This window comes from Emys orbicularis, chromosome 4 (assembly GCF_028017835.1).
Source record: "Emys orbicularis isolate rEmyOrb1 chromosome 4, rEmyOrb1.hap1, whole genome shotgun sequence".
Classification (NCBI taxonomy): domain Eukaryota; kingdom Metazoa; phylum Chordata; order Testudines; family Emydidae; genus Emys; species Emys orbicularis.
In genome coordinates, this window is record NC_088686.1 from 42,090,036 (window position 1) to 42,116,386 (window position 26,351).

The window sequence follows — 26,351 nt, forward strand, 5'->3', positions numbered from 1 at the left end:
CAGGGTGGCTCCAGTCAATGACTGGGGATCTCGATCCTTGTGGCTTAAGGTTTCCCCCTCTTGAAACCCAAAGCAGATCTGAGATGAAGCAGGATCGTGTCCCAGGGTTCTCATGCATTTCCAGCAGCCTTTTGGCCTGAGAAAACAATAGGCTTAACTCTCCTTCTCCCAAACATCCTGGCAATTAGCACAGGGTAATTTATCCATTAAACAGTTCAGATACAGGTTACCACAACCTTCAAAGAGACATATAGACAATAATACTATTTCACTCAAGTATCTTCCTAAATCAGGGGTAGGCAACCTTTCAGAAGTGGTGTGCCAAGTCTTCATTTATTCACTCTAATTTAAGGTTTCGCGTGCCGGTAATACATTTTAACGTTTTTAGAAGGTCTCTTTCTATAAGTCTATATTATATAACTAAACTATTGTATGTAAAGTAAACAAGGTTTTCAAAATGTTTAAGAAGTGTCATTTAAAATTAAATTAAAATGCTGATCTTACGCCACCAGCCTGCTCAGCTCGCTGCCAGCCTGGGGTTCTGTTCACCTAGGCCGGCAGTGGGCTGAGTAGGGCCTGCGGCCGGGACCCCAGACATGGGGGTGGGTGTTTCAGGGGTCAAGGCAGAGGGCTGGGGGAGGGGGTGCAGGGCAGAAGGCTGGGGTGTGTGAGGGGTGTAGGGCAGAAGGCTGGGTGTGTGTTGGGGTGTGGGGGGTTCAGGGCAGAGGGATGGGGCTGTGGGGGTGCAGGGCAGAAGGCTGGGTGTGTGTGTGGGGGGGGTTCAGGGCAGAGGAATGGGGCTGTGGGTGTGCAGGGCATGTGTTGAGGTGGGGGGGTTCAGGGCAGAGGGCTGGGGGTATGGGGGTGCAAGGCAGAAGGCTGAGTGTGTGGGGGGGTTCAGGGCAGAGGAATGGGGCTGTGGGGGTACAGGGCAGAAGGCTGGGTGTGTGTTGGGGTGGGGGGGTTCAGGGCAGAGGGATGGGGCTGTGGGGGTGCAGGGCAGAAGGCTGGGTGTGTGTTGGGGTGGGGGGTTCAGGGCAGAGGGCTGGGGGTATGGGGGTGCAGGGCAGAAGGCTGAGTGTGTGTGGGGGGGGTTCAGGGCAGAGGAATGGGGCTGTGGGGGTGCAGGGCAGAAGGCTGAGTGTGTGTGTGTGGGGGCGGTCAGGGCAGAGGGATGGGGTGCGGCTCATGGGGGTGCTTGATCCTAGCCCCCTGCCCTGAGCGGCTCACGGCAGGGGGATGGAAGGGATATGCCCTATTCCACCCCCTTCCCCCAGGCTCCGTCCCTACTGCCTTCTCTACGGAGCTGTGTGCACGCTGCCGCTCTTCCCCCTCCCCCTCGCTAGGGCCATCAGCTGATTGGCCAGGGACGAAGAGGAGGCGGGGCAGGAAAGCGCCATGCTGGGGGAAGAAGCGGGGGAGGGGGAAAGCTTGGCTGCCGCAGAACCAAGCTTCTGCCTCCTGCCCCCGCAGGGGAGAGCGTTGGGCGGGGGGGCTGAGTGGGGCTGGGGGCCGGGACCATGGCAGGGAGCTGCGTGCCACTCAAAATCGACTCACGTGCCGTGTTTGGCACGCGTGCCGTGGGTTGCCGACCCCAGTCCTAAATGTTAATATTCCTTTTTTGATCTTTGAATCAAAGCTATAGCAATAGACAAGATTTGTTTGCTTACATCACAAGACCTGAGCAAACACCTGCCCTGCATTTCAAAGCTCTATTCATTTACATATCTTCCTAACCAGTCTCTAAAGTTCGGCCATGGCTCAGGTCAGTCTGAGTTAATTAACTCTTTCTGGCCCTGTCACCTTCCAATGAAATATTATATTACACTCATAACGTCACAGAAGCCAGTTTAGAATCTCCAAACAGAACCCCAACTATAAAAACCCCTTAAAGCTGAATCTAACATGATTTGATCTGTTTTATTTCGACAGCATGGAGGGTTCCATAGTCCGCCTGCCTGAAGTGATTGCCCTCAAGAAGAAGTACAAGTCATACCTGTACCTGGACGAGGCTCACAGTATAGGTGCCCTGGGTCTCACTGGCCGGGGTGTGGTGGAGTATTTTGGACTTAACCCTGAGGATGTGGATGTTATGATGGGAACGTTCACCAAGAGCTTTGGAGCTGCTGGAGGATACATCGGAGGCAAGAAGGTAAAGAGGTGGTGGGGAGACATGGTAGGAAGCAAGCTATTCATTTGGGCTTCTGAAGATTAAAAAGTGGAAACTATTATTTGGGTAGCAGATAGTTAGGGCCTTACCAGGTTCTGTACCAGGATACATCGCTAGAGGCCTTGCTAATTTCAGAGTTAGCTTGTTTCTTGAGTTCACCTGGTACACTAGGAACTAAACATTGATGTGCAGTTCAGTTATGTGGAATTCTGTCCAATGTGGATGAGTTGAATCCAGGAAAAAGTTCCCCTAAGAACTCCTAATTCCCTAGAAGGAGTGATAAGTTAAAGCTGCTGAGACTGGGGGAGGAGAGGTTGTGCAATTCTTCTGTTAATAGCTACTCAGTGCTTTAAGGTAGGGATTTTTTAATTGCTACCTGTTAATGAAGCTAGCAGTGAGAACTCTGAAGGCAAGGGTTTCCTAGCTCCTAATTAAGCTCTATGGAGCAACACTGTATGCTATGTCATCTGCTCTCAGGCATCTTTTTTCTTTCCATAGTCCTTTCTCTCTCTGCTATATGCCCGATAGTCCTCCCGGGGGATGTCTAACACCTCTTGGGAAGCCCTGCTCTAGAGCAGTGGTTCTCAACCTTTTTTCATTTGTGGACCCCTAAAAAATGTAGAATGGAGGTGCCAGACCCCTTTGGAAATCTTAAACGTTGTGTGCAGACTCCCAAGGGTCCCTGGCCCATAGGTAGAGCCCTGCGTGGATACAAAATTTGTATCTGCATCTGATCCTCAAAATATTGGTCCATGGCTATAAAGCAGATATCCGCAGATTTGCAGGGCTGTAACCACAGGTTGAAAACCACTGTTCTATGGGAATGACAGCCTTTCGCAGACCCCTTAGATATAGTCTGCAGACCCCCAGGCGTCTATGGACCTCAGGTTGAGAACCACTGCTCTAAAGTCCTCTGGTGCTAGGAGGGGACAAAAATAGCATCATTGTAAAAGAACTTGAGTAATATATGTTGAGAGAAATTTCTGCGCCTGTTTACCGTTGTGCAGTCCTATTGCTTTTTTTCATAGCAGAGGCCAGAATTTGTCCCACCATGTGCTGTGGTGTTTTACTGTAGTGCTTCTCATTTCTGGGGGTTGTGGAATAGTTTTATTATACAATGAGTGATAAGTAACCATTCCAGGGTGTGGTGCCCCTTGTCATCCACATGGCTTGCTTCCATCCTGTAGCAAAAGCTATATTCAAGTGCAGAAGGGAGGAGTGGGTAATAGAAAGGGAGTGGCTCTCTGAAGTTCTTGCTAATTCTTAAGTTACACCTGCTGCCTTTATCTATAGTGCACTTAGCAGAAATCCCTTGTGACCTTTATATGCCTTGTTCAGTGACATGCTTAGCAATGATTTGTATCAAACATGATACATAGCCATCTGCAGAGCCTACTCACCACCACACAGGAATGAGAGGATTGATTTGCAGTTTCCCATGACAGAATGATTGCTCTCTAAACACAACCTGTGCACAGCTTGAGTAATTCCAGACATCTTGTTGTGAAACCCAATTCTGTGACCATCGGCAGAATGTCTAAGTTTGAGTTAATTTTTTTTTTTTTTTTGATCGACCATCATCCTGCCTTGGGATACAAAGTATAGTGCACAGGGATGTTTCATCCCCTACAGTTAGCACTTTAGTTGTAGTAGGTGTTAGTTACAAATGGCGTAAGCAGCTTTTTACGAGCTTCCCAGCCTTTTCTAGGTGACTTGTGGAGAATGTGTGTGAAACGTGTGGTGCTACCCATTTGTAGAGTGGTCATGGTGCCACTGGAGCCTATTTCTTTAAGCTCTGACTGAGGGTGGTATCTGAAGGCCTCCTGTGTTCATTTTGTCAGGAGCTGATTGACTACCTCCGTACGCATTCTCATAGTGCAGTGTATGCCACGTCACTGTCACCACCTGTTATGGAGCAAATCCTCACCTCCATGAAGTGCATTATGGGTGAAGATGGCACAACTTTTGGTAAGTATTTTCTATTTGGTAAATGCTTCCAATCCTGGAATGGGGGTCTATGACTGCTGGAACTTGAACCTTTTTATAACAGTGGCACTGGTAACTGTGCTTGCTGCCAGATATGTTAGCATGCATTTTTGTTAAACCTAATTCCTGAAGCAATAAGATAGTTATTCACTGATTAGTTGTAACATCCCTACTTTCTAATGCTGATCTGCTAGTAATTTAGCAAGGTAATTCCAGCAAAAGGTAGGACAGGTTAATGTTACCTAAAAGGCAAACTGACATTTTGTACAGTACTGAATTTTCTCTTCTGTATTGATTTATCTCTCTCTCTCTCTCTCTCTCTCTCTCTCAAAAATGCAAACTTAAACACATCATATCTCCCTACTCTGAGTGATCTGCTAGGATCCTAGGATCACTCAGAGGAAGGTGTAGTGGTTGAGTTTTTCAGAGTAACTGGAAATATTTAGCAGCAAAACTACAGTATTTAGAATTTGCATCATCCCAAATTGAGACCTTGTTTCGAAACAAACTTGAGGCTTGGTCTAGCAGGTTTTTTTTATAATATAGCATGCTCATTATGCATCAGCCTTTTTAAAAAGTTGATGGGTGTCACTATTTCATTCAGAATACATATCATTTGCAGTCCAAACACCTTTTTTTGAATTCTAAAACTAATACAAATATATTGGATTCATAGTGTTTTTGAGCTTTTGGCCACAAGGTGGTAGTATGCACTGAAGAATTGTATTTGCTCTGTAACAGTGAGAGAAAAGGTGGGTGAGATAATATCTTTAATGGACCAACTTCTGTTGGTGAAAGAGACCTGTTGGTGAAAGACAAGCTTTCAAGATCATCTTAAGTTAGTCCAATAAAATATATTACTGCACCCACCTTGTCTGTCTCAAATCCTGGGACCAACAAGGCCACAATGACACTGCAAATAACACTGTAACATTAAGGCCATCAGACTAGTTGACTTGACAGAACTCCTGTAGTAAAAGAATGTTGAACACAACTCAAGGTAACTTTTCTCCTTGTCTTAAATCGGGAATAATCAAACTTGTTTATACTATATTAAAGTAAATTAATGCTTTTGATTGTTGCTGTGGTGGTAGCTCTGGGAGCAAAAGTAGCTAATCACCAAGGCAATGTTATCTGTGGTCACATCTGAGAGTGCTTTTAAGGGTACACTGCAAAGAAAAGCCTGCAGTTCCAAGGCTCGGAGGTCTGGGTCAATTGACTCATGTTCCCGGGGCTTGAGCTGCAGAGCTAAAAATAGCAGGGTAGATGGTTCGGGTTCAGGCTGGAGCCCATGATTTGAGTACTGGTATCCTGCACTAGAATCCTTCTCTCTAGCTCGCCAAGAACAGGCATTTACCACACGGTCGGTTATTGATGGATACAACTATGGCAAAGCGATGAGTCATGCATCCTTTCCTAAAGGTGACACTATCAGAGCTACTTTGGCTGATCGTTGGTCTGGGGATTGGCCCTGCTTTGAGCAGGGGGTTGGACTAGATGACCTCCTGAGGTCCCTTCCAACCCTAATATTCTATGATTCGCCAACATTTCAAACTGATCACCTCAGGCACTACTTCTGTTGGGTCACTTCCAATGTCTGCTGTGTTTAAGCAAGTGAGGACTGAAGAATGTGTAACTAATTGGAAGTTCCACATAAATGGTTAAGACGAGCACACGTTACCAGTTTTTGAAGGTGGCTTTTAGGAGCAATGGCATTTTTAGTAACTTTTCTGTATTGCCAGAGAAAAGTTTTAAGCCTTTGAGAGCTGGTATGTGGTTTCAAAGAAATGTCATATTGTGGCAGACTTTAATGTGAATTTTAGTGCTATTCAAAGGTGCTGGATTTGACAGCCTGGAAAGCTGAAGTTTTCTTTTTATCCACACTCAGGTAGATGGATCACTGCAGGCTCATCTTTCCTGGAAGAATATCATTAAGTTGTTAAAAAAAATTCAATTTGACTACATCAGAGTGATTCTTGCTGGGATGATTACTACAGTACTTGAAATGGTCCTTTTTCAATTCATTTTCAGTGCAGTATCAATTGCCAATCCCTCTATAGTTCGAGATCGTAAATTTGCATTTCTTTATATATTGTTTTTACGTCACTGCTGCTTTGCAGTCCTGTTCCTGGAGAAAGCTGGTTAAAACTCCTTTGTGCAGACTGAGCTGCTGCTCAGTGTAAATTTAAGGAATCTTGTCCTGTTTTTGACTATCACTGGAACACAAGGACTAAGGACAGGATAATGTTCAATGTTTGGGAAGTAAAATTATGTAAGATACAGGGATAATGGCACTAATGAGTGGTAACTGTGGAAGGGAAACAGGTAGATAGCTTAAGGACTGTACTGGGGTGCTATTGAACATCTCTGAAACCAAGAGTAATACATCATGCTATATGAACATTCTCTGACCATTCTGTAGGCAGCTAATTAAGATTTATTTACAGATGGGCAAAACTGAGGCAGGCAATGGCCTCGCCAAAGCCATAGAAGGAACTGATAGTTGGATTTCCTTGTTCTTGGCTCTGGGCTCTGAGCAACATAAAGTCTGTCATTTTTATGTAGTATTCCCTGCTGGATAGAATGGGAGGAGATAGCTAAGAAAGAAGCAGAATTTTCTTCACAAAAGTATTTCTCAATTTCATGAGGCATCAGCCCGGGGGGGGGAGGCAGAGGTCTCCAAACTTGCAACACAATATATTGCTGCTACTACAATCTAAAGTCAATTGTGCGGTTGGAGTAAATGTTCCCTTTGAGGTCTTTCCAGCAGGCTGTCACTAGCTTACAGGCTGTTAGTAAGCAGGCAGCCTAGATAAAATACACATGGAAACCAGCATGGCCATTTGCAGAGCTCAGGCAGGAGGCGAATGCAGGCTGAATAGATTTAGTTAGGTGACAGCACATGAATATGCAGCCTAGATTGGGATAGCAGCTTTAGTTTAAACAGACAATGAGAAGTAAAAAGTAATCTGTCAGTGCTGGCTATTATCTGCTGACATTCATAATAGGAGCCCACATGGTGCTGTCCAAACCAGCCCATATGGCTTTAAAAACATCATGCACCAGTGGAAGTGACTGTGTCCTGGAGGGGTAGACTAGAAAACATGGCCATTCCAGCTGTCTAAGTCAGCAGTTCTCAAATGGGGGTCCGCAGCTCCCTGCGGGTCCGCGAACCCTTTCAAGGGGGCTGCGGCTGAAACCCAGAGCCTGAGCCCTAGCACCCCCCATGGAACTGAAGCCAGATGGCATGGGCTGAATCCCCGAGCCCTGGTGCTCCCTGTGGGGCAGAAGCCCTGAGCCCATGGGCAGAGTTGGGCACATGGAGGGCATTCCGTTTTCCCCACCGCCACCAAACTGCAGCACAAGAGCACAGCAGTCCCAGGGGCAGCTCCACACCTCCCTCCCCCACCCATCTCCTCTCCCCGCCCCCAGGCCAGATCTGAGGCTGGAAGCCAGAGGTGGGCAGGGCAGTGCTGAGTAGCTGCTGCTTTGGCTGGTGCCATGGAGCAGGCAGCCACAGCGTTCCCTCCTCTCCGGGTTGAAGCTGCTCCTCAGCTCCCAACCACCTCTTCACTAGCAGAGGTAACTGGTAAGAGCCATACAGTTGGGGAGACCTGGCTCTGTGGTTGGCAGAGCCCTCCCAGCACACAGCCCCTAATACCCCCCTGCCTGCACACTGCCCCTAGCCACCCTCCTGCCTGCGCACAGCCCTAGCTAACCCCCTTCCTGCACCTGAGCTACCCTCCTGCCCGCACACAGTCCCTAGCCACCCCCCTCCCTGCACCCTAAGCTGTTTTCAGACTTTTTGAGGTAAGCCCCCCACCTTTGAGTTATACTTTTTGGTTTTGTTCTTTCTCTCTCCTCTTTTCTCACACACACACACACACACACACACACACACACACACACACACACACACACACGCTGGGTGGCCTGCTGAGGTGAGTCAGGGGGTGGAGGTGGCACTCCCTCCCTGGACCCCACCATGCAGAGGTAGCTCGAGCCCTGCTGGCCCCTTCCCACCCCCCAAAACAGAAGTCAAACTGCACCTATGCCCAAGGCCCCTCCCCCGAGGGCGTGCCCCCCTCCCTGGGCTGGGCCCTGGAGTTTTTATAGCATGTCGAGGGGGGCCTCAGAGAGAGAGAGGTTGAGAATGCCTGGTCTAAGTGATGGCTGAGCCATGTTTCTGTCCTTGGGCAGCTGCTGCCATTTCTATTGCTGCTCTTAATAGGTGCTCCTCAAAGTCCTTCTCTGTAGCAATGCAGTCTTGGGTCCCTATCCTGCAAACCTGAGAGTCCACCACTTCTATTTACTTTACTTATAACTAACTAAAGCAACAGTCTTGTAGTCTTGAAATGGATCATATGAGTTTGCTTTCTGGAGCCTTTGAATGTTTCCACAAAAGTAACAGGAACTAAGAAGGGAACATCTGAAATATGTGGGACATGCCATCTTCTAGGAACAGAGCCTCTAACTGCAGCTTGTATGGGCATCCATTCTCTTGTTGCATTCGGCTGTATGATTATAAAAAAGTGAAGGGGGAATGAGATGGTTTCTAGATTCAGAGTCCCCATCGGAGGAAGCATAAATGGCGAGTGCTGCAGATGTGAGCATGTTTTAACAGTTCAACATCCTCCTGTCTTTCTCCCTCTTTGAGGGCCCCTCCCCAAAAGAAAAAGGGACATCTGTCTAGCCGTGTCTTTCTGCATGGTTTTGAAGACCTCCGATAAAGGAAATTAAACATTTTTGCATTTGAACTTTAATTTCTATAAAACATGAACTTCCCCATATTTTTAAGGAGCATCCTGGTTATGAAAGATGACAAAATGCTTTCTATAGAGTGTTGATCTGAGGCTAGCGAAGGCAAGCTTTAGGGTAGGACATAGAGGAAGCAGTTGAGTGGCTTCAGGGGAGGGGAGTTAAAAATTATTGCCCTGGACAAGTAGAATTTTCAGTATAAACCTCTAGCTTTTGTCATCCTTCATCACCATGGTAGGAATGGGAGAGTAGACAATGTGCCTAGGGTGACAAACTTTGCAAGGCTGACAAATTGTTGCTGCACAAATGAAAGAACTGCTAACTTCAGAGAACTGGAAGGAGGCCAGCCTTACAGGAGTGAATGGAGATAGGGTGGAACAAGTACACCTCTACCCCAATAGAACACTGTCCTCGGGAGCCAAAAAATCTTACCGGATTATAGGTGAAACCGCGCTATATCGAACTTGCTTTGATCCGCTGGAGTGCGCAGCCCCATCCCCCCGGAGCACTGCTTTACCGCGTTCTATCCGAATTCGTGTTATATCGGGGTAGAGGTGTAGTTGTGAAATCCAGGAGGGGAGATTTTGAAAGTGGTTGGAGGGTGTGTTGTGGGATAGTTTCTATAGTAAAAATTGTCCAGCTGCAGCAAGCTGCCTTGTCCCACCAAAAAAAAAAAAATTTGACATGTAGATTAAGGATTCTCAGTTTGCTCATGTTAATCAGTAAAGCAATCCAATTGGTTAGCTTTCATGTGGACTCTGATAGTGTCTGATCCTGGTGCTCAGCAATGTTGTGAATGTTCACTAATTGGATGTGGCAGCTTCCAGAAAAACCTAGGTACTGTAGAAAGTGGTGTGGATAACTCATTAGAGGTGCTCTTCCTTCGTTACTGACCCTAGTGCTGTAGTGTGGTGCTAGGGACGCTCTTCACCCTGAGTCAGTAAGTATTCCAGTGCCTGTGCTAGAGGGCATTGTGCTGCCAGAAGTGTCCTTCAGATTAGACATAAAACAGACCCTTGGCCCTTAAGCATCCAGTGGCATCTTTGCAATAGTAAGGAGGCTAATCCTGGCTAGATTCCTGCAGGATAGCTGTGTGCACTACCTTCTTCCATTGCTCTTGCAGTCTCCACTGAATGTTAGTATTCTAAAACAGAGGATTAATAACATTCAGTGTCATTAGCATAGAATTGTCTGTTGAATTCACAACTCGTAAGAACCTGCCTTTCTGCGTAGGGTGAAGTGGTCCCTATAAATGAAGTCTGGTACAAATTGTGATTTTTACAATCTTTGGGGCTCAACAATGCGTGAATCTTTGTTTTTCCAGATAATATGAGGATCCAATATATGAAATAATTCACTGAGCCTTGTTAAATTCAAGTCTGCTGAAACTAGTTGTGAATGACTGCCTAGATTGTAACCATAAAGAACCTAGCAAAGCAAAGAGCAATGAAATGAAGCTATGGGAGGAGAAGTTTAAGGTAGATATTAAGGGAAAACATCTTCTCAAAGATATTTAGGAAATAGAAAAGGCTTTGTGGGAGGAAATTGAGGTTCTGTCCTTTTAAAGTTGCAAATACAGGATACAAAAGATATTCATGGCAATGGTGTAGTGAAGGGCCTGTGTAATATTCATGCTAAGCTGGATGACTGAGCGGGCAATTCCTGGATCTTGTGATTCTGCAGTGAAGAGCTTTACGAACAGATCTCAACTGAATGGTGATAGAATCAAAGTATAGGGAAAACCAGCGAGAATTTCCGTTAGCAAGAGAGCTAGTTTACAAACTGAGAATGTGTATTAAATGGCCATGAAGCAAGTCTGCCCAAATACTTGTCATATATACATACAAAATATTACTGGAAATGAAAATCCCAGAGAGACACCCTGCCCCCTTAAAAAAAAAAACAACAACAACAACAAAACAAAAAACCCCAGAAAACTTTTAATAGTAAATTTTTTAAAATCTTTGCAAAAGCTCTGACTGTTGCTATTTAACTGCTGATATTTTTCTTTTACTCAGTCAAGTGAGAGTGGAGAGTCAAGAAGAGAAATCAGTAAGATGGTCACTTCAGGATTTGGTTTCCTCCCAGTGGGCATGCTTGAGTAGTTCCGAACTCGGATGCATCTGCCTGACTTGGTTATGCCCTCTCTAGATTTGATGGCTGTTGCTCTTTCCTGTGCTCAGAAATAGTAAATGCTTTCTTTTCAAAGACTAGGTCGGGGTTGAAAATAACATGGTGAGTTCTGTACTAAGGGTGAGGAGAGGGATTTGGGATACGCATTAACTCTGGGGTCCTGGCCTGACTACTGGCAGCAGTAGCGCCATTCAGAAGGATGGACCTTTAAAGATCCTCCCACTCAGCCACAATGAGATGGGGATTGAGTAGGGATGGACTGTTGTGATATGGGACTGGGGATGGATCATAGTCATATGGGACTGGGGATTGTGTGGGACTGGTTAATTCTTGTTTATCCTGTGTCTGGGTCCTTTGAATTAATCTAGGGATTTGATGGGTCAGTTTAGGGTGTTTGTTATTGTCAAGGGCTACCAGAGTATTGAATGGGTGCTCTTTTGTTGTCCATGATGATCTAATAAATTAATAAGTATTTACCCTCTGTAACTTTTGCAGAACCAGTTGGCTCAGTTTCAGAGTCAAAAGTTTGTCAGTGCTACAAATTTACTCTGGGATCTGAGAATCCAGCTGGGTCCGTTCTGCCTCTTGCATAAGAGCCAGCAATATAGCTTGTGCATTTGGAATTTGGCTGATGCTGATGATGCGCAGGCAGAGTAGAATTCAGCTTGTTTACCCCAGCAGTGTTGTCTTCACAGGGCTGACAGGAGTGAAGGGAGTGGTTGTCAGTAAGCAGGACTGACTTGAGGCATGCGGGGAGCAAATCTCACTCAGGCCCTTCTTATTTCACAGAAGTGTGATCACCTTTGTGGACAGTGTTAAGGAGGGGTTGAATCAGGACAGTTGGGTGAACTAAACCTTCTTCTGTCGTCTGCCCTGTCATTGAGCAGAATGTTAGTTTAGTCTTTTAAAAAAAGAACCAAGTTTCTTCCCTGGTGATTGTGAGGAATGTCTTGAATATGAACCCAAGAGTAAATTGGTACAGTAGTAACCCTCAGAGTGTCAACTGGTCCCTTACATCTCAGTGGGTGTTACACTGGCATGGTTAGATTGCACAGTTAAAGTCAACACTGGTAACTATTTCATTGCTGTTCAAAGCATGCAGATGATACTCTGAAGATCGATACAATCTAAATGGCATCATGCTTTGGGTGGAGCTTAGATTGTGGGGTGAGCTTGTTCAAGGCTGCCACTTATTTTCCTTTCTGAGTTCATGTTGTATTATGGTAGCATCCTGACATTTCATTTAAGGATGGTTTCCATTGTGCTGTGCACTGTACAAATGTGTAGTAAGACTCTCCCTCTTCAAGAGCTCATGATCGAAATAAAGATATTGCAAAAGTTGATGTGGTGGACAAGTCCCATCTCAAGAGCCATCTTAACTGGAAAGTTCAACCAATATTAGACCCTGAATTAAGATCAATCATAAATAGAAATCTGTGTAAACAGTTTTAATTTAATCCTTCCTCTGCTCCTGAGCCCAAACGCAGCAGTCTTGAGCTAGTTGCATTAGAACAGGAAAATGAAACTCAGAAACAAACTTGAGGAGTCTGACCTCTAAAATTCTAATGAAGGCAGGGCACAGGTAGCCTTTATCCCAGTGTACCTAGTCAAGGTCAACCCTATACCGCCTACCTTAAGTTGACCTCACCTACCTACGTCAATGTAGAAGCCACAGTGCCTTGTTTCCATCAGCAATTTACATGACACAGCTATCTTGAGTAAACTATCTCGCTGTAAAATTGTACCTTTTTTTGCAGTGAAGAAGTCGCCTCAGACTAGCTAAATCAAGATAAAACTACCTTTTGCCTGGTCTCCATTAGGTTTTTACAAGATAGCTGTCTCTTTAATTTAAAAAAGAGCAAATTTTTCTTAGCAGAGATGAGACCTACATGTGCACACACGGGTGTAATAATGCAAAGTACAACCTAAGGAGCAGCCCCGAAAGCGATACTTGGCACTGAATGTAAGTGGCTTCCAGCCCCATGTTTGTAATCTGCTATTTGTACCTTGTTTGCAACGTCAAGACTTGGGCAATTTCTATATAGTTCAAACGGAAGCAGTGGCTGCTATTGCAGTTGAAAGGGGAATAAAAAGTCCTTGTGCAGGCTGAATTTGAAAACATTCAATTAGCATTAAACTCAGCTTATTTGAATTTCCCCTAATAATGGACTTGTTAATGAGGTGTTAAGTTATCACCTTCGGAACCCACAGACCAGTCAAAACTAATTTGAGCAAAGTGAAACATTTTTTGTTGCGGCCCTTGAGAATCCCAAGCTGGGCTGGGGAACTGATGGAGAAACAAATACTTTGGGGGTCATAAAGAGTTTCCTGCTTCTCCCCAGGGGACTGACAGCTATAAACATCACTCACTGTGTTTGTGCCTCCAGCAGGGGGTCTTTTAAATCCAGCGAGCTGCTGCATCCCTATCTCCCTCCCATGGAGCATGGTCAGACTCCAGGAAAACCGTTTTAACCTGGGCGGGGTGGGGGGTCTTTCTGGTTTTGGTCCTGTGAGGAATGTTTGTTTACAAATGCTGACAGAACTTGTATTGTTATCTCTTCTTTGATGCTGTGTTTATTGGGTTGGGGTGTCAGCACTCTCCAGTATGTTTCTCTCGCCTTTTGGACTTTTAATCAAGAATGTGGTGTTTGTGTAGCAGCTGTTAAAAACTTTGTAATGCACCACTTCAGGTTTCAGGTGAGACCTGTGTGTACACTCTCCTTGTTCCTATAGCATAGCAACTCCTGCTATTTCTATGTTGTCTTAGGTTTTGTAGCTATGTAGACCTATGTACATACAGGGACAGCAGCTAGGAAATCTGAATCTTAAACTAGCTTTGTTTAAATGGCTTATTTGTCGGTCTTCATCAATTTAGAGATCAAATAAAATTACTAGATCCTTTTTTTTCTCTCAATAAATAGCACATGTATAGCACTCTCTATCCACAGAGTGCTTCTAGAACACTAATCCTCAAATTTGGGAGGGAGGTAATATTCCTGTTGTGAAACAGCACGTCTTACTAGCTCCAATTTTTTTTTTTTTTTTTTTTTTAATAATGATGATTTGATTTGGGGTTTGTGAGGTGAAGCATTTGAACAGAAATGACTGGCTGCTAGCAGATGAGATGGCAGAGAAGAGCAGTTCTAAGCCAGGGGTGGGGCAGTGTGGAACTTGGGAGTTCTTAGCTTAAGCACTGGAGTAGGAGTTACTAGATCAGAGGGCCTCAAACTTCTCATTTAATTTTATTTGTATTATTGTAGAGGCTAGGAATCTGTTCTGGACCAGGACCCCTTGTGCTAGGTGCTGTACAAATAAAGAACAAAAGGAACGTTCCTGCCCCAAAGAGTTTACAATCAAAGTACAAGAGAGGCAACAGATGGTTACAGAGATATGGGGAAGTACAAGGAAACGATGAGACAATTTAATTAGTGGGTGATAAAGGCTGGCATGATGGGTCGATTGGAGGTAGGGCATGAATAGTCTCAGGACATGATCTTTCTCCATCAAACAGTATCCCTGTGGCAACTACAGCAGTTATTTACCCTCAGAAATAGTATTAGGCACTATTGCCATACAAGTAGTTAATACTTTCCTAAATGGTACGGGCACATAGTAAAGGGTGCTCCTGGCCTCAGAGTGCTTACAATCTAAATAGTAGTTCTAGCCGCCCTTGGCAGCTGGAAACAAAGAAAGCCAGCTCCATGTGACCAAATACCAACCTTTGCACTAAGGTTTTTGTACTTGTTCTGACAAAACTAATATAAACGGTGACAGGCACTAGTGTAAACCACCCTAGTGCAAGTCACTCTTTACATTGGTACAGCTACACCTGTGTGAAACTCCCCAGTGTGGACAAGGCTGAAAATCTCTCATGATTGGTACCTGAATGTTTTTAAAGAAATTTTTTAAAAAGAAAACACTGTTCCTTAAATCATGCGTGTGCTTGGGGGAAGCAGAGAGCTTTTTTTAAGCATGCACAGCAGCTACTTTTTCTGTCTTTTAAAGCTGTAATATTTAGTATGTGAGCTTGTGCATAAGTGCCATCCCTCATTGGAAAAATACACTGTTAACAGAACCAAGCAGTTTTCTAATCTTGCCAACATATCTTTTTTTTTTTTTTTTTTTTAACTACCATAAAGGTAGTGCCTGTAGAACACAAAGTTAAAATAGTTGAATCCTACAGACATTACACTTCAGCACAGAAATATGCATGCATTTGGACAGTTAGAACTCTTCCTTCAGTTCTTTCTATTCCTCCCATCTGTTTCTCTTGCCCTTACCATCTCATTCCTATTTGTTATACTAACTGTCTGACTAGAAGGGGTTTGCTGGTATAGCTATACTGGCTAATCCTCCTAGTGGGGATGTAGCGTATGCAAGTAAAAGTGCTTTTGCCATCATAGTTTATCCCAGCTCCCCGAATGAAATAAGGCTATGTCTACATTACCGTGGCATAGCTGCAGTGCTTGTAGTGTAGACACTTCTAAATTGATGGAATTGTTTTTTGTTGATGTAGTTAGTCCACCCCTCTGAGGCGAGAGCAAGGTTGACAGAAAAATTCTTCCGTTAGCTGCATCTACAGTGGGGGTTAGGTCAACCTAACTATAGCATTCAGGATGCGAATTTTTTCACAGCCCTGATTGACTTAGCTACGTTGATCTAATTTTGAAGTGCAGACCAAGGCCTAAATTATGCTGGCAAGTTAAGTCTTGCTGGTATAACAGCATCTACACTAGGGCTTTTGTCAGCATAGCTCTGTTGGTTGGGATGTGATTTTTTTTTAATTTTTTTTTCACATCCCTAAGCAACCTACATATGCCACCAACCTTAAGTGTAGCCAAGACCTTGATTTGGTTGGGAAAAATCTGAGGCAAAGGGGTCCACCAATCCCAGGCATTATAGGTAAGAAATTGACCTTGAGCACAAGAAATAATGTTGGGTATTATAGAAGTCTCTGAACTATGTCTCCCGTGTGGTGTTCTACCAAGACAATAATGCCTGTAGTCAAATATGCCAGGAGAAAGTATTCAGAGGTCTGACTGAGACAGTGCCTAACACTAGCACTTCTTCAGTCTCATCAGCTTTTAAAGACTGGTACTTAAGATTATTTGAACCCTTGTGGGTACAAAGAAAATATTTCTACTGCTTAGAGAATGCCGGTGTGGATCCCACTGTAGATGAATGAAATGTGGTCTGTTTTAAGTGCAGTAAGTAGTCTGTGGTATCAAGGCCTGGATAGGGTCTAGACTGTACATGGCTGCCCAGATAGAGAACCTCTGTAGAATACATTTTCATGGTAGACATCTTCCTGCTCTGGACCAGGATTTCCTGGATCTGTAAGGAGCCATCCCTGTCCGTGGTACACAACAAGCCAGCAGCCACATGTCTGGTGCAGACACTTTGGCTCTCGATGGAGTATCTGTGAGATCAGGTCCAGGTGTCTGAGAACTGGATCGGCAGCTGAATGACTATCTGTAATAAGTCTGTCAGTCAGAACTGTCTTGGCCTTGGAGCTATGAGAATGATCATGGCTCTTGATCCTGGGATTCAGTGGAAAGACGTAAAGCAGGCTTCTGTTCTCCTGCAGGAGGATGGTGTCCAGCAATGATTCTGCACTCAAACCCTCTCTGGAGCAAAAAGTTCCAACCTTTAGCATTGTCCCATGTGGCAGTCTTGCCGCAATCTCAGCTTGCTATCTGAGTGTGTGGTCATGCTCAGTCTTTTCTCACCCTAGTAATGAAGTTTTTCAAAAGGCTGTTGCATACTTGTTGCATAATTTGTAAGGCAGCAACATGGAGTTAACCCACTGACCGCTGTTACACTATGCATTGTGTCACAGTTCAGGGCAACTGCACTTGTATTCCCCCTTTATGGTCCCGCAAGGGCACCCACTCTAGGCTTCTCCCTCCCTTATGATCAGGGTATTTCAAGGCTGAACAGTTCCCTCACTACACTGCCCCAGAAAAAGGCATGCTATTTAAGCAGCCTTATTTTGCTTTCTCTTCAGAGACGGCTAACAGTTAATTACCACAGTTAATCTACCAACAGCTGTTTCTAAGCAAGAATGTTTTATTCTTAAGGTAAAAGCAATACAGAGAAGCAGTAAAAGAACCTACACAAATGCTAATAAGCTTACCAGAGATCACCAGATTCCACCATGGGCTTTGGCAGGTGAGCAGTCCTTCAAATCCCACCCAGGGGTTTCCCTGTGGTTTCAAGTTCATAACACCCTTTGCTCAGAACAAGAAGCCCCCTGAATCTGAGTGAGCCCTTTATCCAGTTTGGGGTCTTCGAAGAGACTGTGGCTAGGTAACCAGCCAGACAAGGAGTCTGTTCCCCAGTGTAAAGTTTCATGTGGCTGAGTTCTTGAGTAACTGGAGGGGTTATGTTGGCATACCCCTTCCTAGAGACTTCCTGGGAAACCCATTTAATTTAAAAAGTTCACATGGTTTTGAAAAGTCCTTTGAAGTTCCTAACTCTTCCCAACATTTACATTAGTCATATCTCCTAAAGTAGGTTACACACAGTTCTACAATAATACATGGACCATTGCATTTTTAATACCATAGCCCCCAAAGGTATTTAAACCTACTTCAGTCAGGTTTATCCAGGAGATTGTCGTATTTGTTACACCTTGGCTTTTGCTGCTAGGTCAGATCCCAACTCTGGGAGAGGAATGCTACAGTCCTGTTCAGCTTGTACAGTTGAAACTCCTCGCTCCCACCATCCAGAGGGAATGCTGCTAGCCAGTGACCCATAATGAGATCCATGCTGACATGCAATTGAAAAGAGAACTATTACCCTACAGTAACTGTGATAGTCTTTGAGATGTTCTCCATGTGAATCCCCTGACTGGCCCAACATCCCTGACTTTTGGAGTCCCTCAGTAACACAGGCCTTGGCTTGCAAGGGAACTGAGGAAGGGCTGTGGCCACTCCACTGTTTGTGCTCTCGCACGGGAGCACAAGAAAGAATAGGGTGCAGGAGTGGCCTCAATGGACACTACTATTCAAAATATTCCTGTCTTGTTTGCATGAGACTCATGTACACATATGCTGACTACAACATCTCAGTGACACAGTTACAGTAGGGTAAGTGAGTGTTCTGTATGTGACCAGACTTGATACATTTCAGTCTCTGCAGATATCATGGCATGCTAATTTTGAGATGTAAATTCTCTAAGCTTAATGAGAATTTGTCAGTATTATAAACTGACAGTAGTCTGTCCATAGTTAAGGTTGCAACCAGGGCTCCATTCTGAGCTTGACATTCTCACAAACCTCACCCTACCAAAGGCAAGACAGGAAAAAAGTTGCCTCAAAATATTATTCCTCTTAGAATGGAGCACAATGTCCTCCCCCCAACCCCCCCCCCCCCCTTCAATCTAAAGTAATTTCATGAAGTAGTTTTGAAGTTACAACTTGTCAAAAATTAGCCCTTTTGCCCAGTTGAAAACTCTCTAGTATTTCTTGGCCCTCTCTCATTTACAAAGATTTCCACACTGGCATGCGGGTAGCTGTGGAGAGACCTTCCATGCACAGGATAGTTATTAAAGAATCATAGAAAAAAATTAATCGCATTCATAGTCATGTGTCTATTGCTGTTACTGAAGCCAGCATGGAAGAGTTTCAAATACAGTACTCCAGTGTGGAAAACTTTCCTTGGCAGCTTGTTTGTGAAGGGAACAGTTTTTGTGAGTTTAATCCTACATACATTACACTTCAGCACAGAAATATGCATGCATTTGGACAGTTAGAACTCTTCCTTCAGTTCTTTCTCTTCCTCCCATCTGTGGGATGCTTCTCAGACCCACAACAGTTACAGCACTAAGCTCAGCAGAAGCAGTCTGAGGTATTCCCAAGCTCAGTGTCAGTCTGAGATGCTTACAAGCAATAAATGAACTATAGCAGCTGGGAAGCAATGTGTACCTGTGACCTCACATGTTTTGATGGGAGGCCTATGCCAGCTTGTGAGTGAGAGGGGGCCAGGACAATTCATCTTAAGAAATTCATAATAACTTATGGGTTGTATTTATTTCATCACAATTAGGGTTATTTGTATAAATCTTTGTGCTGAAAATAATTTGGCATATAGTGTAAAGTTTTAATCACCTTATACTGTAAAGATGTGCCCCAAATAGCTACATAAATTCAAAAGCTGAATAATGTCCAGCGTTCTTTCTCACTTGCCACTGACTCTTCCAGCTGAAATCAAGTTTCTGGTGCTTGTTCCACAGCTCACAAGGACTGGAGCTGGTGAGCTACCACGCTCCATCCCTTTGCAGACTAGGACCATCACTTGGATGGGGCCTGCTGAGAGGGAGTGTAGACAAAACTGCGGCTGAGAACCTGGAGGGAGGGGAGAACTTGAACTCATAAACAGTTCTATGTGCTGCAGCTCAACATTAACAGGTGTCTGGAGATCTTGCCAGTCATACAGGAGCCTAATTTATGCTCAAATTATACCTTCTCTAGAAATATGAAGGAAATTTCCAGTCAAAAAACTCAGTTAATAAAGTTAAGGCTGCTACAGTAAGTAAGCTAAGCATTAGAAAAATTCCAGTTGTCAAAACCCTAACCTTAAAAAATACAGAAATAACATACATAAAGATTTGAATACACTTTCTGTTTATACATTCTCTTGCACAAGCTTAGCTATAACGTTATGAAAATCAGCATTAAATATTCCAGTCATAACCTTAACTTTGACCCCTTACTTTGATTTGTGTAATGTTTTGTGTAGTTGTGGTATAGAAAGTCAACTCTTATAAGATTATGAATGATGCAAGTGTAGTTTTTGTGGTATTGTGTATTATAGACCTTGAAGGGTATTGTTTATGTAGTTTAAAACAGTTAGTTACTGTATATGTATATTCTTTGTCAAAACTAGTGTTGTCTTTTACAGTTTCTATAACTCAAACTGAAATACGATGTTCCTTGTTAACTATGTCTTAGATGGTAATTAATATTAGACATTCCAGTAACCCTGTCTGTTTCTGTTGGAGAATATAATATTGCAAGGGTGATGGATGTGCATTTATCTTAGTTCCATACTTTCAAACAGTCAGGTCTTTTATCTTTAACTTTCCTGGGTTTTTCCTAGTGTTACAGTTGCAATTGAAGCATAAAACGTTGATCAGGAAACTAACTTTTTCACTGCTAATTATTTTATCCAGTACATCCAGCTGCTCTTGCATGGCTGGCAGAGATTCTTTTAGAGTTTCTGTATTCTTTCCGCCACATGGCCTCCTGAAGGCCTTTGCTGTGTCCATTTTCTAAACACACATTCCTTATCCAGGTCCTGGTCCTTTAATCTTTTAAAAGGTATATTGTCTTACATTGGTATATGCCCAGCAGAACAGTTAGCCTTAACCGTCACTGTTTCCCTAGTATCCTTGAAGAAAATCCAGCTATCCTGCCCCACAAATAAAATCAGTCAGCACAGCAGTTCGTGTCCTTTCTTTCCGCCCACTGCCCACTCTGTGGTACAGATGCTAATAGAATTCTTTGAGTTGTCTTTCCTCAAGAACATAATATTAAAAATGGCCATACTGGGTCAAATCAATGGTCCATCTAGCACAGTATCCTGTCTTCTGGCAGTGGCTGATGCCAGATACTTCAGAGGAAGCAAACAGAAAAAGACAATTGATTGAGTGATCCATCCTGTCATCCAGTCTCACCTTCTGGTAGTCAGAGGTTTAGGACACTCAGAGCATGGGGTTGTATCCCTGACCATCTTGGTTAATAGACATTGACGGACCCTATCCTCCATGAACTTATCTAATTTTTTTTTAACCCAGTTATAGTTTTGCCCTTCACAACATCCCCTGGCAATGAGTTTCACAGATTGACTGTGCTTTGTGTGAAGAAGTACTTCCTTCTGTTTGTTTTAAACCTGCTACCTATTAATTTCATTGAGACACCCCTGGTTCGTGTATTATATGAGGGGGTAAATAGCACTTCCTTACTCACGGTCTCCACACCATTCATGATTTTATGGATCTCTGTCATATCGCCCCTCAGTTATCTCTTTTCCAAGCTGAACAATCCCAGTCTTTTTAATCTCTCTTCATATGGAAGCTGTTCTATACCTCTAATTTTTGTTGCCCTTCTCTGTATTTTTTCCTATTCTAATATGTCTTTTTGAGATGGGGTGACTGGAACTGCACACAGTATTCAAGGTGTGGGCATATTACATTAAATTTTGTCTTATCTATCCCTTTCCTAGTGGTTCCTAACATCCTGTAAGCTTTTTTAATTACTGCTGCACATTGAGCAGATGTTTTCAGAGAACTATCCACAATGACTCCAAGATCTTTTTTAGAGGTAACAGCTAATTTAGACCCCATCATTTTGTATGTATTGTTGGGATTATGTTTTCCAATGTGCATTAATTTGCATTCATCAACCTTGAATTTCATCTGCCATTTTGTTGCCCAGTCACCCAGTTTGTAATTCTTTGCAGTCTGCTTTGGACTTAACTGTCTTGAGTAATTTTATATCATCTGCAAACTTTGCCATCTCACTGTTTACTCCCTTTTCCAGATCATTTATGAATGATGAACAGCACTGGTCCCAGTACAGATCCTTGGGGGACCCTGCTAATTTACCTTTCTCCACTGTGAAAACTGGTAGTTAATTCCTACACTTCGTTTCCTATTTTTTTAACCAGTTACCGATCCGTGAGAGGACCTTCCCTCTCATCCCATGACTGCATACTTTGCTTACGAGCCTTTGGTGAGGAACCTTGTCAAAAGCTTTCTTAAGTCCAGGTACACTACATCAACTGGATCACATTTGTCCACATGTTTGACACCAGTCAAAGAATTCTAATATATTGGTGAGGCATGATTTCTCTTTACAAAAGCAGTGTTGGCTCTTCCCCAATATATCATATTAATTTATGTATCTGATAATTCTGTTCTTTTCTATAGTTTCAACCAGTATACCCTTGTTCTCATTTGAAGCAGGCTATTGGGATGCATTTCCTGCGGTATCACTTTTGAACAGATGTCATCTGTTTAAGCAACGTTCTGTGTTTCTTAGTGCAATGCATAAACAGAACATTGGGTTCATTCCTTTGGGGAAAGGAAGAAACAGCGAGCTCTGTTTACCTTCTTTTTTAGGGAACATACTTTCCTACAAGGAAAATTCTCTTTATGCAATTCACCATCTTTAATTAAATAGCCATTTGTCTCATCTCAAAATTACTTAACTGAGTGAATTCATGTGCTTTTGTTTCACATCTTGATCCAAATCATCTGTGTACAAAAAAAATCAAAACAATATGCACTGAATCTGTTCCCAGTCAGGAACCTGTGGCCAGCTCGGTTTGGATACTTCAGACTGAGCTTCCAGATCTTGTGTTTTGGCTTTAATTCTCATCTTTTCCCACTCATCCAAAACAATAACCCAACAGTCTTATGTTCTACAGCGTCTTCAGCAGCTACTCTCGCTCCTGCTACAAGGAGCAAAGGCATCTTGAATTCTACTCCCATCCCTTCCCTGCAGCCTTATTTGCCACTTTCTACCTCCTTTAAAAACAAACTGAAGGCTTCTTCATCCCTGTTTCTTGTCCGTCAGTCTGTACTAGCTGCTCTCAGCATCTCTCCAGAACTGTTTCTGATCATTATGTTAAGAATCTTGCCACAGTTGATGCTGCCATACTTCTAGCCAGAAGTCATAGTCTTGTTATCCTTATCATGAAGTTTGAACAAAACTGCTCCAAATACCTAGCTCTTAAATAGCACTTGCACTGTAAATTGCTTGAGATGTGATGAAAAGATTGTGAATAGCAGCAGACTCTGCTGCTAAGGGTCCTGTGCCACAAACTTGGTCCCTGTAACACACAGCACATTCTCAGCTGAATACTTAAAAGCCAAATCAAGCCATGCATCAGTTTTGTTTCTCTTTGGAGTCCTAATGTAACACTGCACATCCACTTAAAATGTTCAGTGAAAAGTTGCCTTAGTCCTTGGGGGGTAAATTGCTGTATCCAACAGTTTTTTTTTTCAACCCACTTGGAGTTTCTCCTAGTCTTGATGATGTGTATGTAGACAGAACTGATGTGTACACAATCTTTAAATGAAATCTGTAAATATGAGAGTGAGAACTTGCTACATATCAAGGTCTGATTACCATATAGCATGGAACAGTTGTTTTGGTGAGGTCAGGGTAAGGTACTACCCACATCCTGTGAAATATTGGCTTGCAACATTGACTAGTGGTTTTATCATTGTCCATATGGTTTCTCTCCATACCGTGTAATTTTTGGTCCAACTGGCAGTCTGTGCTCAAAGATCCCATATGGAACTGCAGGAGGGTATTAGTTATGAATTAGGTCAGTTTGTTATACGGTATGAACCGTATTTTAGTAACCTGGGCCATATCCTCTTAGAACTGCAGGGTTGTTGGTAACTGGACAGAAGGTACCCAAAATATTCTAGTGACTGGGTACTGAATGTGATCAATAATGATCCATACTGATAGGGATTTTTAAAAAGTGTTTAACCTCTGTGGGGACTGGGAATGGCTTGATGCCTTTCCTTTTCCAAATCTTCTACTTCAGTTGTTACTGACATCTGGCTGTTCAATGACGTGAAATTGTTTGATGGGTCTGAGCCCACTTTTTTCTTGTGGGCAGTTATCCCCATCACACAAAGTATTAACCACAGTGGGTCCTCTTTCTCTCTCCGCAGAGGACAGCATGTAGAGGAAGCGTACACTGCTACTGTACCCATTCTTTGTGGGAGAAAAAGGGTATTCATGCAGTCTACAGGACTGCCATTCTAGCACTTTTCATCACTTAGGTTAAAATCAATATCAAATGTATTTTAAACATCTCCCCCCCCCCCCCCCCCCCCCCCCCCCAGGATGCTGTTGTAGAAACTGCAGACAGCCTGCAGCTTCCTTAAAATTTATAGGGGGCTGACTTACTGTCTTTATGTCAGTTTCAGTCTGAAGGTGATAGTCCCTCTCTAGTATCGGAGAACATTTCTTAAATATTTTAATGCATCTTACAGTACATACATGCCTTAATTTGCCTTTCTATCAGCTTTTGTATGTGTGTAGCAACAGCCATGTTTGTCAGCAATGCCTACTGGTGAAACCAAGATACCAATAAGTTACTCACAGTACGGTCTGATTTAAGAATGAAGAAAAGGTTTTATCTCCTCAGTCATCTGTTTGTAATATAAGCAAGCACCATGGCTTTGCTTTGATGTTTCGCAATTTGAAATCCAAGTAAGTAGTTTGCTTTGACATTGGCCTCCAGTATAGGAAAATTGGGCCTGCACAAGGCAGATGGTAAATATAGTTCACACTCATTGCTCCTATGTCACAAAAGCTACTGAACTGTCTCCATGCAAGTCCATTATAAACATCCCTTTTATAACACGTTTTGCTGAAGCCCACAAATTCTTTGGCTTATAAAGAAATGTGATGTTTGTACGTGTTCCTGATGTTCCTGCTCCCTGTGACTTTAGCAAGAGTTAGCCACAAAGACACACTAGCCTGTTTATATGTAAACAAAGGCTTAAGGAGAGCCAGTTTCCTATTATTTCCTCCTTGCTTGTCACATCTACATTTTGTGAGAGAACACTACATTTAAGATTTTATTTTTCTAAAGATGTCCTTTTAGCTTTCAATGAAAGAACAGGAGTACTTGTGGCACCTTAGGGTACGTCTATACTTACCTCCGGGTTCGGCGGTAAGCAATCGATCTTCTGGGATCGATTTATCGCATCTTGTCTAGACGCGATAAATTGATCCTGGAAGTGCTCGCCGTCGACACCGGTACTCCTGCTCCGCGAGAGGAGTACGCGGAGTCGACGGGGGAGCCTGCCTGCCGCGTGTGGACCCGCGGTAAGTACCTTGTAGTTCGAACTAAGATACTTTGACTTCAGCTACGTTATTCACGTAGCTGAAGTTGCGTATCTTAGTTCGAACTGGGGGGTTAGTGTGGACCAGCCCTTAGAGACTAACAAATTTATTTGAGCATAAGCTCTCAGTCTCTGAAGTATCTTTTTAATGCAAAACAGATGAAAGCTTCAGTATGGATTTGGCAGGATTTTAGATAGCTTTCCCCTTTCTCTTGCTCGCACCCTCACCAACAGGCAACATTTAGGCTTTGAGACCTGGGTTTAACTCTTTTTCATTTGTCTATTACTGATAGATATTCAGGAGGCACCCAGGACTAGTTAAAAGAATAGTCTGGCCAATGCTTCCTCCTTCTGCACCTCCTCTTAGCACAGCATGAGATTTGCTGTCAACCCAGTTGTTTACAGCTTCCTGTGTAATGAGCTGATGAATGTGCCATCTCTGTGGATAGGCACTTGCGATAATATGCAACTCACTGATAAGTAAATACTGCTAGTGCCCTCTTATGAATCCAGTGTAAAGTAATAGGCAATGAGAGGAACAGGGGCAGCACATAACTTAATTTCTCTGTTCCAGAATTAAATCTTTAAAAGTAGATTTAAGTTTAATGCCCCAGTCAAGCCAGTGGCTTTTTACATTCAACTTCGCAATACAAATTACTGCAAAAATAGACACATGGGTTCAGTACAGTAGTATTCTAGCGATATGACAAGAATATCCAATACCAGCGAACAGGAAGTTGCTAAGCAGTTAATCACTTTTTTTAAAATATTAACTGTTCGTATAAATTGTACTTTAGAAGTGGTATAAGACTCTCTGGGCCCATCTATTGCAGGAAACTATTAGTTGCTGATAATGGCTGTTCACAGCAGGTCCCTCAACCAATAGTGCAAAAAAGTTTAACTGCTAGTGTAGACCTTGATCACGCTTCCTTTAATGGTGCAGAAAACTGTTTAGGTCCTGTCTTCACTAGCAGTAGAGTGGGACAAAAATTGTCTTTTCTTCAGAAAACTTTAATTTTTTTTCCCCAACAAAAATTCGATCATTGAAATCTCAGCTGAAAAACCAAAAGCATTCAATTTGGTAATGCTACTACGATGTCTCCTGAGAGTTGTAGTTCAGATGCCGCATTCTTCCATAGGCCAGGCTCCCTGGTTGGATGTTTCCCATGATGCACCATGCTCTTCCTTCTTGGAGAGGGGAGATGGTGTTGCATCATAGGAGTCTTGGTTGTGGTGCAGCTGAAGAATTTAATTTAAATGAAAACACAGTTTTCTGTCAATTGTTCTGATGGGAAATTTTTGACTAGCCTTAACTAACATCAGACAAGACACTGTTTTCCATTCCAGTTGAGGGAGAATGATGGCTGTATGTGGGTGACAATGGGTCGTTTCTTGTGTTTTAGACCAGGACTCAGTCCTCTAATA

At 43.3% G+C, this 26,351-nt stretch overlaps 1 protein-coding gene across 1 annotated transcript in view; it reads left to right on the top strand.

Moving 5' to 3' along the window:
- SPTLC2 (serine palmitoyltransferase long chain base subunit 2) overlaps nucleotides 1–26,351 on the top strand; it is a 112,000-nt gene that overhangs the window by 47,148 nt on the left and 38,501 nt on the right. Inside the window, exons 8-9 of the mRNA XM_065403816.1 lie at nucleotides 1,933–2,152; nucleotides 4,012–4,138. Coding sequence (XP_065259888.1) covers nucleotides 1,933–2,152; nucleotides 4,012–4,138 — 347 coding nt within the window. The remainder of the gene's footprint in view (nucleotides 1–1,932; nucleotides 2,153–4,011; nucleotides 4,139–26,351) is intronic.